This window comes from Oncorhynchus mykiss, chromosome 8, assembly GCF_057628025.1.
Source record: "Oncorhynchus mykiss isolate SJ-2025 chromosome 8, ASM5762802v1, whole genome shotgun sequence".
Lineage (NCBI taxonomy): Eukaryota > Metazoa > Chordata > Actinopteri > Salmoniformes > Salmonidae > Oncorhynchus > Oncorhynchus mykiss.
The window spans coordinates 28,977,798-28,993,561 of NC_143029.1; the positions used below are offsets into that span (position 1 = coordinate 28,977,798).

Consider the following 15,764-nt stretch of genomic DNA (forward strand, 5'->3'; position numbering starts at 1 on the left):
ATGTTCAAGAGGTGGACATTGAAGAGGTCTAGGGAGACGACATGGAATCCCTAGAGCAAGACAACCAAAGCTTTAGTTTCTAGACTATCATTTTAAGAACGTATGTTGAAAATGTTTTGGGAGATGCGATGGATCATTGGGGATCATTCAATATTCCCTTTCTTTTGTTGTTCAGTGAAATCATCCCATGTGAATAGTCAACTCATTTAACTAAAGTTCAATTCGTAACTAAATTGTTTTTAAAATTACTATTGGACGGATTTAATCATCTGCAATTATGTCTCCATATGATATGGTAAATATATTCAATGCAAAAAACATCTACATTTATATGGTATTAATAGGAATTTGCATATATTTCTGTTAATGCCCAGATATTCCCGTTAATTCCCACGGAATGTTTCCACCTCTGAATATTCCCCAAAACGTGCAACCCTAATGTTAAGTAGCACAACAGCATTCATACAGTAACTCCCTTCTTAAGTGTATTCCCTTATAGACTATAGTCTTCTTCTACTGCTGGCTGACAAGACAACCACAATTTCCCTCTCTGGTGATCAATAAAGTTTACTCAAAATTCGAATGTAATGCGTTGCCAGCAGTTCCTCTCATGAAAAGCTCTGAGGACATTACCAATCCCCGTGGGTCCATTCCAAGAAACCATGGTGTAAACACAGCTGAGAATTTCCTGTTAACGCTAGCTATCATCATGAGCCCTTTTACCCCGGAGCAAGACCCCAGAGACATTGACTGGTGAAAACAACATCCCAGAATACATAACCCATGGGACTTGACTTCACACTCCTGTGGGTTTGTTCAATGTTTGTAAAAGTGTGTTAGAGAGTGAGTGTGTGTGTACGAATGTGTGTTCCATGCATGAACCTGTGTGTGTGAGTATGTCTCTGGTAGCATCCATATCCATGAAGTATACTGTGTGTGTCTGTAGTGTGTGTGTGTGTGTGTGTGTGTGTGTGTGTGTGTGTGTGTGTGTGTGTGTGTGTGTGTGTGTGTGTGTGATTGTGTGTGTGTGTGATTTTGTGTGTGTGTATGCTTCTGCACAGCGAATACAGATTACATTCTTCACCGGGGATGACTGTGATAGATTACCGTATGTATACTTGTGTTGTTCCTGTGTGTGTGTGTGTGTGTATGCTCCTGCACAGCGAATACACATTACATACTTCACCGGGGATGACTGTGATAGATTCCCCCTCTTCTCTCTAAGACAGGAACAACACAAGTATACATACGGTAAGGAGCCAGGGCAGCACCATGACTTCAGCAAGGGAGCAGGGCTATTAGATTAGGCTATTTTTATACCTGCCCTGGACCTTAATGGAGTTATGAGGCTCTGCATTGCCAGGCCAAACTGATTGCAGAACTGAGGGAACTGATAGCATGCAGGATACAAAAACAAACAACAGTCCTCGGCCAACAAGGCTTTTTAAATTTTCAACATGGAATGCAAGGCCCTACTATTTCTTAATGTTGCTGTACCCCAGGAAGAGTATCTGCTGCCTTGGCAGCCACTAATGGGGATCCTTAATAAATAAAATACAAATGCACATTTCAAACTTGTCGTGTTTGGCCCGTTGTTCTAGTCCAACTCTGTCTGGCGAAGTTCTCTTTAAGACCGAAATATATTTGGATATTGACCAACAAAAAATGTATGAGCTGAAAAAAAAAGATCCCAGAAACATTTCCATATGCACAAAAACCTTATTTCTTTAAAATGATTTGCACAAATTTCTTTACATCCCTGTTAGTGAGCATTTCCCCTTTGCCAAGATACTCCATCCACCTTACAGGTGTGACATATCAAGAAGATGATTAAACAGCATGATCATGGGGCGGCAGGGTAACCTAGTGGTTAGAGCGTTGGACTAGTAACCGAAAGGTTGCAAGTTCAAACCCCTCGTTCTGCCCCTGAACAGGCAGTGTTCCTAGGCCGTCATTGAAAATAAGAATTTGTTCTTAACTGACTTGCCTGGTTAAATAAAGGTACAATTAAAAATAAAAAAATTACACAGGTGCACCTTTTGCTGGGGACAATAAAATGACACGCTAAACTGTGCAGTTTTGTCTAACACAATGCCACAGATGTTTTGAGGGAGTGTGCAATTGGCATACTGACTGCAGGAATTTCAACCAGAGCTGTTGTCAGAGAATTGAATGTTAATTTCTCTACCATAAGCTGCCTCCAAAGTAATTTTAAAGAATTTGCAGTATGCCAAACCGGCCTCAGAACCGCAGACCACGTGTAACCACGCCAGCACAGGACCTCCACATCCGGCTTCTTCCCCTGCGGGATTGTCTGAGACCAGCACCAGGACAGCTGATGAAACTGTGGGTTTGCACAACCGAATAATTTCTGTCAGAAACCATCTCAGAGAAGCTCATCTGCATGCTCTTCATCCTCACCAGGGTCTTGGCCTGACTGCAGTTCAGCATTGTAACCGACTTCAGTGGGCGAATTCTCACCTTCGATGGCCACTAGCATCGGAAGTGTGCTCTTCACGGATGAATCCCAGTTTCAACTGTATCAGGCAGTTGACAGACGGCCTGCATGGAGTCTTGTGGGCAAGCGATTTGCTGATGTCAACGTTGTGAACAGAGTGGCCCATGGTGGTGGTGGGGTTATGGTATGGGCAGGCATAAGCTATAGACAACGAACACAATTGTATTTTATTGATGGCAATTTGAATGCACAGAGATACCGTGACGAGATCCTGAGGCCCATTATCGTGCCATTCATCCGCTGCCATCACCTCATGTTTCAGCATGATAATGCATGGCCCCATTGTCACTAGGATCTGTACACAATTCCTGGAAGATGAAAATGTCCCAGTTCTTCCATGGCCTGCATACTCACCAGACATGTCACCCATTGAGCACGTTTGGGATCAACTCTATGCGAAGGAGATGTGTCGTGCTGCATGAGGCAAATGGTAGTCACACCAGATACTGACTGGTTTTCTGATCCACCCCCTTACCTTTTTTAAGGTATCTGTGACCAACAGCATATTTGTATTCCCAGTCATGTGAAATCATAGATTAGGGCCTAATGAATTTATTTCAATTGACTGATTTCCTTACACGAATTCTAACTCAGTAAAATCTTTGAAAGCATCACACAGTAGCTAAGTAGCTCAGTTTGTGGAGGTAGTGGCAACAATATCAAACATAATATATAATAATATATGCCATTTAGCAAATGCTTTTATCCAGAGCTATTTAAAGTCTTGCGTGTATACATTCTAGGTGGTCCCAGGAATGAAACCCACATCGCCATGCTTTACCATCGCCATGCTCTACCAACTGAGCTACAGAGGACCACCCGAGTACCACCTTTGGAGCAAACCAAAGACCATTAGCTTACTGGGTAACGATTGGTGAATCATTGGCATGAAGTAGCACCTCCCAGGCACTAGGAGCGCTGGTGAGCCGGTGGCAACCATTCATATTGGTGACAATTGAATATCAACAACTGAATATCAACGTTGCCCATCTGAGCGCCTAATCACAGAAGGCATGAGGGTGATTGGTTTCAATGCCAGTGCCATGTTGTTTGAAATAGGGGCTGTGACCGTTGAGATCCTATATGTAATTATATGGCTGCGACTGTCTGTCTGCCCTGGGGCTTTGGGGTGGACAGTGGAAGAGCTGGACTGGGCAGAATACGCACCCCAGTGGTCCCACTTGGCCATCCCAGAATCCCTTGCTGGGCTCTGGCTCCCTGGCTGAGACGGTTGCTCATCAAGCTGACAGGCCTCCAGCCCAGAGACTGAGTCACTGCCACAGGGGTGTGTGTGTGTGTGTGTGTGTGTGTGTGTGTGTGTGTGTGTGTCATCGGCCCAGTAAACAGAGGATGTTTGCTTAATATCAGGTATTATTCTCTTCAGTGGTTTATTTATTCCATTAATTTTCAATTCAGCCAATTCAGGAACTGAATTGAAATTGTAATACATTGCAATTCTAAAAGAATGAAACTTTCCTCATTGAAAATATAAATAGCTATTTTCAATGTGGAATTTCAATAAAAATGGAGTTTACCCGAACACAGTTACAAAGGTTATAGCGTAACATTAACAATGTTAACTAAAAAACATTCTGAGAACATTGTCAAACAGTTATGGTACCAGTACCAAGTCAATGTGCAGGGGTATGAGGAAATTGAAGTAGATATGTACATATAGATAGGGGTAAAGTGACTAGGCAACAAGATAGATAATAAACAGTAGCAGCAGCTGGTGTGGAAGCGTGTGTGGCGAATGTGTGCCTGTGTGTATTTGTGAGCGAGTGTATGTGTGAGTGTGTGGGTAGAGTCCAGTGTGTGTGCATAGTCAAAAAGTGTTAGTGCAAAAAGGGTCAATGCAGAAGGTCCGGCTAGCTATTTGGTTAACTATTCAGTAGTCTTATGGCTTGGGGGTAGAAGTTGTTCAGGAGCCTTTTGGTCCCAGACTTAGTGCTCCGGTATCGCCTGCTGTGTGGTAGAAGAGAGAACAGTCTATGACTTGGGTGGCTGGAGTCTTTAACAATTTTTAGGGCCTCCGCCTGGTATAGAGGTTCAGCCCCAGAGATGTACTGGGCTATACGCACTACCCTCTGTAGTGCCTTGCGGTCGGATGCCGAGCAGTTGCCATACCAAGCGGCGATGCAGCCAGTCAAGATGCTCTCAATGGCGCAGCTGTATAACTTTTTTAGGATCTGAAGGCCCATGGCAAATATCTTCTGCCTCCTGGGGGGTTGTGTTTGGACCATGATAGCTCCTTAGCAATGTGAGCCTATCCACTACAGCACCATCGATCCTTTTACTGTAGTCGACGATAAGCTCCGTTGTCTTGCCCACGTTGAGGGAGAGGTTGTTGTCCTGGCACCACACTGTCAAGTCTCTGACCTCCTCCCGATAGGCTGTCTCATCGTCATTGGTGATCTGGCTCACCGTCGTTGTGTCATCTGCAAACTTGATGATTGTGTTAGAGTCGTGCGCAGCCATGCAGTCGTGTGTGAACAGGGAGTACAGGAGGGGACTAAGCACGCACCCCTGAGGGGCCCCTGTGTTGAGGGTCAGTGTGGCGGATGTGTTGTTGGCTACCCTCAGAAAAGATAACTCGTTGTGTGACTGTGGTTCCCACATAACGGGGGGTTGGTATTGTCTCGTAGGTGGCTCATCCACATGCTCGCCTGCCAGCGTGCAGCAGCTTCAAAGGTCATCTCAGCACTCGCTGCTCCACAGCCAGCTAGCCTCCCCCAGTCCACACTCTCTTACTCATCACAGAGAGAATGAGAACAACTGGTTCGCGACTATCACCATCTCCACAATCCACCAACAGCAGCATAACATGAGCTGAGGCCATTTTCAACTCACATCAAAGACAGTGGTCCCCTCGGGACTAGGTTGGAGTTTTTCCTGGACCATCGATACAGTGTCAGATGTTTTGTCCTCCTGATAATGGTTAGAGTTAGGAATGGGAGTAGGGTAATCTGATCCGAGATCTGTGATTAGAGGTGACTTCAACCTGGAGCATCCTGGAACATCCTGTAGCATAAATCGAATTTGTCGAATCACGGCCAGCTTTTCTCATTAATGTTAAAGAAAGTTAAAATGAGCAAAATGGCAAAGAACTGAGGCAAAGAACAGAGAGCTGCCTATACATGGTGGAGGGAGGGGTGTATGTGTGTCTGTACTGGATGAGCAAAGACACAGAAGAGGTCTATATTGAGAGAAATATTAGCGTCTAGGCGCCTACCAATGTAACCAATGAAAGCTTCCTGGGGTGCCGTGGTTGGCTGGGGCAGCAGGAGAGAGATCTACAGTCGATGGCTCAGTCAAATCCCTGGCCCACCTCTTAAATCCTCCTTTAATTAAAGTGGAAGTGCTGGAGCAGGTCCAGAGAGGGAGCCTGCATACCAGAAGGATACTCGCACTGGTATCCTTTTAACCACAGATCTAGGATCAGGTTCCCCCACCACCGATACTAACCGTAATCATTAGGGGGATTAAAATATTTATGACCCTGGATCAGTGGTTAGGTTAGGAGAAATTCTGACCTGCTTTCATGGAGTTTCAGGAATGAGGTGAACACCTACAGTACACTACCCTCATTACGCCAGACAGTTAGAACACCAGGATTTCCCCCATTCCATCCCTTATCTCCCATCCTATGAGGTAGGTAGCTGAGGCAGGTCACAGTGCCATCAGGGCTGTGACAGTCATGGAATTTTGGATGACGGTTATTTGTCAGCAAAATGTTCGCTGTCACCATTATAGTCGTTTGAATAGCAAATATATATATTTTTAAACATAAACAATAACTGTATGTGCTGCTGTTGCTGCAGAGAGGGGGGGGGGCAGTTTTTCCACAACACCTTGCTGATACAAGGAGCAACAGCGTTTCATCATGTTGTACAGAGTCCTTGTTACAGCGGAAACGCGGACGTGCCATCTTTTTGAAAGCCCGACCATCACAAATCAAATCAAATGTTTATTTGTCACATGATTCATAAACAACAGGTGTAGACTAACAGTGAAATGCTTACTTCTGGGTCGCCCTTCACAATGACGCATAGAGAACAATAGAAAAATAATAACACAAGGAATGAGTAACGATAACTTGGCTATATCCAGTACACGTGGTACCAGTACCATCTTCAGTCAGCTGTTCTACAACACAAAATTCTAGAACTGGCTAGTTTGGCATCCTCTCATCTCTTCTTATGTCGTCTGTTAGATGTAAACCAGGCTTATTTACACTTTGCTGCTTTTGGGTAAAGTTTTTACGATTTGAATATGAAGTAGATTTTTTTAATGACAGTCTTCATCCATATTCGTAGGCTACATGAATATGAAATTACTGTGCCACCTAAGTGGCACACTTGTCCGTCCACACACACACACACACAGTAGGATTAATCAACAGATTGTAAACAAGTGGTTGACAAAGCCCTCACACTCATTCACATTATCAAGCTAATTAGCCTTAAATTAGCCAGCAAGTATGGGTACATAAAGAAATAATTTCACATTTCCAGACCCCTCACATTCGCTTAACCTGTCCTCCATTCACTCACTTACCGACTGACTTATTTACTTTCTTACTTATTGACTGACTGATAAAATGTACCTTTGCCAATAACTGCCAATCTTCTAATGCCCCACATTACTAACGGGTGCTGAATAACCTGGACCTGAGCTCAAGATCAATCTGGTGGTCCCATCAACAAGATTGGCTGCTGGATAAATCTGAACTCGAGGAAGTGTGCGTGTTTGTGTGTGTCTGTGTGTGGTGTGTGCATATGCCGTGGGGGTGGTTAGGCACTTCTATATTCCTCTGGCTATAATGTATTAGTTATACGCATTATGACAGTTTGTATTATCAAGATGTGTTCTCAATGACTTGTTCAAAGATGAAATACAGTGCCTTGCGAAAGTATTCGGCCCCCTTGAACTTTGCGACCTTTTGCCACATTTCAGGTTTCAAACATAAAGATATAAACCTGTATTTTTTTGTGAAGAATCAACAACAAGTGGGACACAATCATGAAGTGGAACGACATTTATTGGATATTTCAAACTTTTTTAACAAATCAAAAACTGAAAAATTGGGCGTGCAAAATTATTCAGCCCCTTTACTTTCAGTGCAGCAAACTCTCTCCAGAAGTTCAGTGAGGATCTCTGAATGATCCAATGTTGACCTAAATGACTAATGATGATAAATACAATCCACCTGTGTGTAATCAAGTCTCCGTATAAATGCACTTGCACTGTGATAGTCTCAGAGGTCCGTTAAAAGCGCAGAGAGCATCATGAAGAACAAGGAACACACCAGGCAGGTCCGAGATACTGTTGTGAAGAAGTTTAAAGCCGGATTTGGATACAAAAAGATTTCCCAAGCTTTAAACATCCCAAGGAGCACTGTGCAAGCGATAATATTGAAATAGAAGGAGTATCAAGTCTACCAAGACCTGGCCGTCCCTCTAAACTTTCAGCTCATACAAGGAGAAGACTGATCAGAGATGCAGCCAAGAGGCCCATGATCACTCTGGATGAACTGCAGAGATCTACAGCTGAGGTGGGAGACTCTGTCCATAGGACAACAATCAGTCGTATATTGCACAAATCTGGCCTTTATGGAAGAGTGGCAAGAAGAAAGACATTTCTTAAAGATATCCATAAAAAGTGTTGTTTAAAGTTTGCCACAAGTCACCTGGGAGACACACCAAACATGTGGAAGAAGGTGCTCTGGTCAGATGAAACCAAAATTGAACTTTTTGGCAACAATGCAAAATGTTATGTTTGGCGTAAAAGCAACACAGCTGAACACACCATCCCCACTGTCAAACATGGTGGTGTCAGCATCATGGTTTGGGCCTGCTTTTCTTCAGCAGGGACAGGGAAGATGGTTAAAATAGATGGGAAGATGGATGGAGCCAAATACAGGACCATTCTGGAAGAAAACCTGATGGAGTCTGCAAAAGACCTGAGACTGGGATGGAGATTTGTCTTCCAACAAGACAATGATCCAAAACATAAAGCAAAATCTACAATGGAATGGTTCAAAAATAAACATATCCAGGTGTTAGAATGGCCAAGTCAAAGTCCAGACCTGAATCCAATCGAGAATCTGTGGAAAGAACTGAAAACTGCTGTTCACAAATGCTCTCCATCCAACCTCACTGAGCTCGAGCTGTTTTGCAAGGAGGAATGGGAAAAAATGTCAGTCTCTCGATGTGCAAAACTGATAGAGACATACCCCAAGCGACTTACAGCTGTAATCGCAGCAAAAGGTGGCGCTACAAAGTATTAACTTAAGGGGGCTGAATAATTTTGCACGCCCAATTTTTCAGTTTTGATTTGTTAAAAAAAGTTTGAAATATCCAATAAATGTCGTTCCACTTCATGATTGTGTCCCACTTGTTGTTGATTATTCACAAAAAAATACAGTTTTATATCTTTATGTTTGAAGCCTGAAATGTGGCAAAAGGTCGCAAAGTTCAAGGGGGCTGAATACTTTCGCAAGGCACTGTAAATAAGCAAATGGGTTCTGCGATCAGTTTAGAGGGAAGGAGCCCAATCAGACAACTACTTTAGATAAGCACTTTAAAAACGTATTTGGCTACAAATGGAACCAATGCTACCAATACTATTACATGTTGCTGCACTTTTCTGTAGTTACTGCGCTTTTCAGTACTGCACTTATCAGCAGTAACTGGCAAATATAAATCAATAATACAGTGCTCTTTGTTGCGAAAACAACTACGATGCTACATATTGCAAGAGCAACTTAGTGCTAAGTGCTACTAACAAGCTAGTGTGGCACAACAATATCCTGGTACTGGGTAGTGGGTACTGTCTGACATGTTTTTCCCTTTATTTCAAATGACAGGTCTACGCTGAAGGCACAGAGACACTTGCTACCTTCCAAAAAGCTATTCCTCCCTATGGGCCCTGGTCTAAATTAGTGCATTATAAAAGGAATAGGGTGCCATTTGGAATGCAGACACTGTAGAAATAAGAGGCATCTAATGCCAACCGCAAACTAAACCCAGCACTATCAGAGATGGGTTACTTTTGTACACCTTAGGACTTATTATGCATTTATGTAACTTGGCCCGGGAGAGATGGAGAAGTTACTTTACACCTTGCTTTCAGCGGTGCTGCTATGAGAGACTTCTCATCATCAGTATGTACAGCTACATGGCACAGCCCACATCAGCTAACCACTTCAGTGTTGTGGGCGCCGCATGTCAACATACAGGCCTGGACTAGTAAGCCACGTGGGCTCACTTCAGCAAACACTCCAGTGCCGAAATACTTCACGATCTAACTTACACAGTTGTGTAACGCCACGCTGATGCAGCATTTAAGTGTGACGGTGTTAGCGTGTTATCTCCGGCAAATGCTAATGCGAGACCATTCCACTTCTGATTTCGCAATCTTTCCCACTTTGCCGCAGGTGGAGAAAGGAAACAGTATCGTTCCTGTACACGTTCCTGAATAATTAAACAAGGAGAATGATAGGGGTGGGGGGTTGGATACAGCACTCGGCATGTTCCAAATAGATTGTTTTATGTTCTGACCACGACATTCGGCAGCACCTGATTGATTCGGCTCGGAGACAGCAGGAGCCAAATGGCCCAACCCCCCCCCCCCCCAACTCTCTCTCTATGTATACTTGACCAAGTTGGCCATTGAGCCATGTGTTAATTATTATTTAATTGCCTCTCTCTCTCTCTCTCTCTCTCTCTCTCTCTCTCTCTCTCAATTCAAGGGGGTTTATTGGCATGGGAAACATGTGTTAACATTGCCAAAGCAAGTGAGGTAGATAATATACAAAAGTGAAATAAAAATAAAAATCTCTCTCCCTCCCTACATGAACCGGCTGCCTAATTACTCTTGACATGGTCTGAATTAGCATAAACAGGCGTATGAACTCTACGCTAGCTAGCACACTCACTCGCAAAGCCCCTGCGGATTGATAGCCCGGCATGCTCGATGGGCTCTCAGTCTTTCTCTCCCTCTCCCTTTATCTCTCTCCTCCCTCTCCTCTGTAACGTTGATTGGCAGGAGGGGGAGTCAAGCCGACAGGCCTCCAGGGAGGAAGCTGACACGTAAAGAAGAGCCCTTGTCATATCAAAGCGGCGCGCGTCACACCGTTACTTACTCACACGCGCACTTCAAACCTCATCATGTCTCGTCATGGACGAAGGGACGGGATTCAGTTTTTCGGATGGGTCCGAGACTAATTGAAAATGAACAAGGGCTGAATAGTCACCGGGCTTTTTTCAACAGCGGCTTTATTTAGCAAGGGTGAACAACAAACGCCCCAAGGAAAAGCCGGGGGGATAAATAAAGATAGCCTACATATCTGTTCACGGAACATCATTCATCTTCAAATTGCTGAAAAGATGAGAGCGATAATACTTTTGTGATCCGTGTACTTTGAGATAAATCTTTGCTCGTTAAGGAAAAGAACACCCTGGATTGAATATGGCTGTCTATTTATAACCTCGAAATCCGGGACTAAATCTTCCCAACAGGATAGTTTGATAAAACCCTGTTATTTAAGTAAATTCCTAAGTAAAGTCCTTGATGAATTAAGGTTGCTCAGACACCCAATGGTCCAAATGCCCACTGTATGTATGAATAATGACTCCTTATAGATATGACGATTGTTGCAATGGCTCAGTGGGTTAGAGCATGCTGCTGGCAATACCAGAGGGGTAAACTACAAATCTAGCTAGATGTACTCAGGCTTTTCTGAAATTAGCCAGCTTCAGTTACATTCCGGCTCAGGCTTCATCCATGTTACTAAGGTAGATTTTGGTTGTGTACCCGCCCCTTACTTGACCACTCGAGCCGGGCTTGTAATTGCGTGTTGGTGCCTCACTGCTTCCACTGAGCCGGGAAAGGGAGGTGGTGGGGGGGTTAGTGGGAGATGAGGTGGCCGCCACACGTTAGACCCACTCACGTTTGTTTGAGTCGGAGCGCTGCTGAGCTGAGGTTTCCCGTGGTCACCCAAGGGGATACACTCACTCTGGAGTCGGTGGTTCTCTCAGACCTCGTGCATGACAAGGCATCAGCAAGCGGGGCCTCACTGTGCTGCACCGGCAAGTCACTTTGGATGTTAAAATTTACTGCAGCCTGAGCCAAACTTCAGTTTTAATCCTCAGTTTTTGGGGATGGCTGTAGGCTTGAATAAAATCAGGGCTAAGTAGACCAGGTCGCTGAACGTTTAAAACGCCTTTTTTGTGGTTGAAGCTACTCTTTTTTTACGATTCTCTCTCCTTTAAATCTTTTATCACTCTCTCCCTCTCTGTACAGACAGGTGCAGGAGGCTTTGTTGGCCCCTAACTTTCTCATGCATATTTGAGGCATTCATTTTTAGATATACTTATGTTCTTACCCCTAAAAAGCCTACTAGATTTTCTCACCAAAAAGCCCTCAAGTCGAATCTTCACAACAATACCATTCAGGCCATATCATTCAACACACCCTCATTCCTAAATGCAGCCACACAAGCTTAGTGAGAAGTCATACTTCTGTGGAGGAGGTGTTTCGAGATGGTCTCACAGAACCATGTTTGTTTATGTCACAAAGTAGCAAGGCCTCAAAATCCCAGGTCATGTCAACAGAGTAAATCTGAACACCAGAAATTAATGTTTCCTTTTACTTACCAGAGAAATTGAATGAAAGACATGGTAGAGAGAGACATTTAGAGAGAAAGGGAGGATGATAAAAGCCCTCTTCTGACTGGAGCAAGGAACCAGACACACTATCAATAAAACAAACCCCAGCTTCTCCCTCACTTCTCACTGGCTTGTTTTCTTTTTCGCTCCATCCATCGCCCAAGGTTTAAACAAAAGCCTGGAACGAATAGCTGTCAAAAGCATTACAGCAGATTGATGGCGCAACCTTCACCGTGCCATACCCGCGAAGTATCACTGATCAATAGTCTCTCAGTGCATGAGGCCAGGCTAGCTAGAGGCTCAAAGACAGATCTAAGATATAAACTACTAGATGGGATGGAGCTGCCAGGCTGTCACCGCTAACAGCCTCATACTTTACGGCCAGGTCCACAATTCAAACCCAAGAGGCCAGTTCTAGGAAAATTTGAATTGCGTAAAGAAGGAAAGCAATTTGCTAATCTGTTGACTGGCCAAAATGTAGGTGCGTTCAATGCTATTCTATGGGTTTAGACCTTAGCTAATGTTGATGGTGATGGCTAACATTGGCAGGAGTGGAGGAAGGAATAGCTATGATATGAATACTTAGTGACTTAATTTAGTTATCTCCATTTTCAGAAAACCTGGTCATTCCTGAGTCGGATAACATATGGTGTATGTTACCTACATGTCGACTCAGTGACACTGGGCTGTGGGGCTGGACTCCTAGTTCAGTCAATTGTGGATAACGGAAACTGCACTGCGGGTTTAATCTCAGTGTTTACGCTGTGGGGCCAAGAACTTAGACTATGATCGTCTTTGGCCTATATCACAGACTGGGGAAAGGTGAATTCACTCCCCACAAGGAAACAGAGAGCCATGCTGTGGTTACACAGACAGTGCTGCTGGCTTCTGCTGGTTGACACCATCCTGCTCAGGTCCAGATTAGCATAAAATTGGGTATTTGGCATTTGAGCCTGAAAATACAGTATAGCATGCTAATAGGGTAACATTTCCATTGGTTTTTTTTTGGTTAGAAAATGACCTAAGCAGTTGATGGCATTGGTTTGTTTAACAAATTCAAAGTGTGAATTGCAGTCTCTCGTTGCCCATATAGTGCTTTAGAAGTAATGAAACAAGTACATTTGTAATTTGGCTGAACTATACATTTAAGCTGCCCATAGACCAAGCTGTGATAGTAGCATTTAGTATGCACAGCCACATTGACGCATAAGATTATATCTCATTCAGAACAAATGAGCATAGTCAAACAGGGGCCTTCTAGACATCCAGGGGTGAGATTACTTATCCGTTTCGCCTGCAATAACGATCTGCTATTGGTGAGGCAGTGTAGTTTGTGACCACAGGCAGTTCACAGCTCCAGTTCACGAATCGTCCTCACTTACTCATTTTCAATGAGTTCAACTGATAATTTACTTAAAAATATAAACATTGGCAAATGTTTGATGTTTTCAAACTTGAAAAAGGGTTTGTAGTTGAGACTAACCCCCATCCCAACCCATCTGTTGTGTAGCTCCATCCAGCTACCACTTGAACACTGAGTATGTGGTGGGTTGATTTGGGTGAGACTTGGCAACAACCTCTGACCCCCGCAGAAAAGTATCAAGGCTGGAAGCACCTCACGAGTCATGTCACCTTTCAGGAAGTGATACCAATGCTCTGCCTTGCGGTAGTAGGCTAGTAGGCTATCAATCAAGGCCAGTCATCTAATTGCTGAGGGTGGAGTGAGCGGGATGTTACTTTGCAAACCAATCAGGCCAATGGCAAAATCATCATATAGGAAAGTCCAATACTTACCAGTGAAGACCAGAAGTCTGGGGGGTGGAGGAGGTGGGGGCGGGGGTGGCAGGGGAGGGTAGGGTCTACATTGGCACGCCAGCTGGCAGCTCTCACCCGCCCTCTCTGCAACGTTCCGCGCACATGAACTCTGGGGCTCTCCCTGAGTGAACTGCACAGCAGAAGGAGAGAGAGTGGGAGAGGGAGAGAGAATGAGAGAGAATTCAAGCCAATTGGTAAGGCAACACCATAGTATAGCAGTGCTAATTTAACAAAAATAGTCATTAGTAAGTATTACGGAATTACCATATCACCATTTCATTCGTAAATAAAATGTAGGTAAATAGTAGCTAACAGGTGGACTGTTAAATTAAGGGTATCTATTGTCCTGGCTAGTCTAGGACTGGATAGCATGGATGGATGGGAGCAGGTTGAAACGGGGAGGAATCTCTTATGACGTTCAAGAATATGTATTTGGTGCCCTGGTTGGTGAGAATTCCACAAAATCCATACTTAAGATGGGTGCACTATAAAAGGTGCTTGGTGAAAGTCTACACACCCCTTGCACTGTTTTCACATTTTTCTGCCTTAAAATGAAATCTAAAAAGGATTACAATTTATTTTCCCTATGTATCTACACAAACTGCTGCACATTTTTAATGTGAAAGTAAAAATATATACATTTGTCTTAGTTAATACAACATTTAAAATGAAGATGTCTTGATTGCATATGTCTTTCACAACATTTAATTCACTCCACATTACTGGCCTGTATGACAAGGTGAAAAGAAGGAAGCCAGTGTTAAAGAATCCATTCCAAATCATCCATTATGTTTTCAACAAGGCCCTTCAGTAATACTGCAAGATAACATGACAAAAACATATTTGTTTTGTCTTAAATTTAAAACTTCAGGTTTGGGTCAAATCCAATACAACAAATCACAGATGTGTATCTTCAAGTATTGTTGTGACAGCGTCATGTTATGGGTATGCTTGTTATGCAGGGACGGGGGAGTTTGTCAGGATCAAAGTAAATATGAAAGGAGCAAAGCCAAAGCAAAAAGTTTCAGGAAAACTTGCCCCAGTCTTCTGAACACATAACCTAGTTTTATTTTTCAGCAGAACAATTACACACATTTAAATACCAAAGGCACACCAGAATGCCTTTTCAAGAGGTGTTGAGTGTTCCCGAGTGGTCCTGGCTTGAATCTGCTTCACAATCAGAGACGAGGCTTGAATATTGCTGTCCATCAATGATTCCCAACTAAATTTACTGAGCTTGAGCAATTTTGACAAAAACATTGGATATATAGTATGTTTCCCTAAGTTGTAGAAAGTTGTTAGAATCTTATTCATGATGTTTCACAACTGTAATTGCTGGCAGAGGTGCTTCCACCAAGTTTTCACTCTGTTGTGCAATCAAGACATCTTTGGTGTATTTTTATTAGTTAAGTTACAGTACATTTCTATAATGTTTATTTCAATTTGAAAATGTTAAGCAGGTTGTGTAGGTATGTATGAAACAAATCTAATTCAATTCCTTTTTGGATACAGCTTCAAGAAAACAAAATGTGAAAACTGTGCAATGGGTGTGTAGACTTTCAATAGGCAGTGTACACTAAAATGACATGATGCTAGCATACCAACTTGTTTACATTGGGCAGGGAGTTCCTGGAAACCTCACTATACTGCAACACAGCACCCAGTACTTGGGTCCTAACAACGCTGATCAGGGTACCCTAACACCAAGAACTTCGATTTCCACTTTTCTAATGAGTGAAAACGAGTCTAGGAAATAGGAC

General features: G+C 43.4%; 1 protein-coding gene across 1 annotated transcript in view; it reads right to left on the reverse strand.

Annotated features, from left to right (window-relative positions):
• prima1 (proline rich membrane anchor 1) overlaps positions 1–15,764 on the reverse strand; it is a 65,403-nt gene that overhangs the window by 43,590 nt on the left and 6,049 nt on the right. The window contains exon 2 of the mRNA XM_021612212.3: positions 13,984–14,134. Coding sequence (XP_021467887.1) covers positions 13,984–14,134 — 151 coding nt within the window. The remainder of the gene's footprint in view (positions 1–13,983; positions 14,135–15,764) is intronic.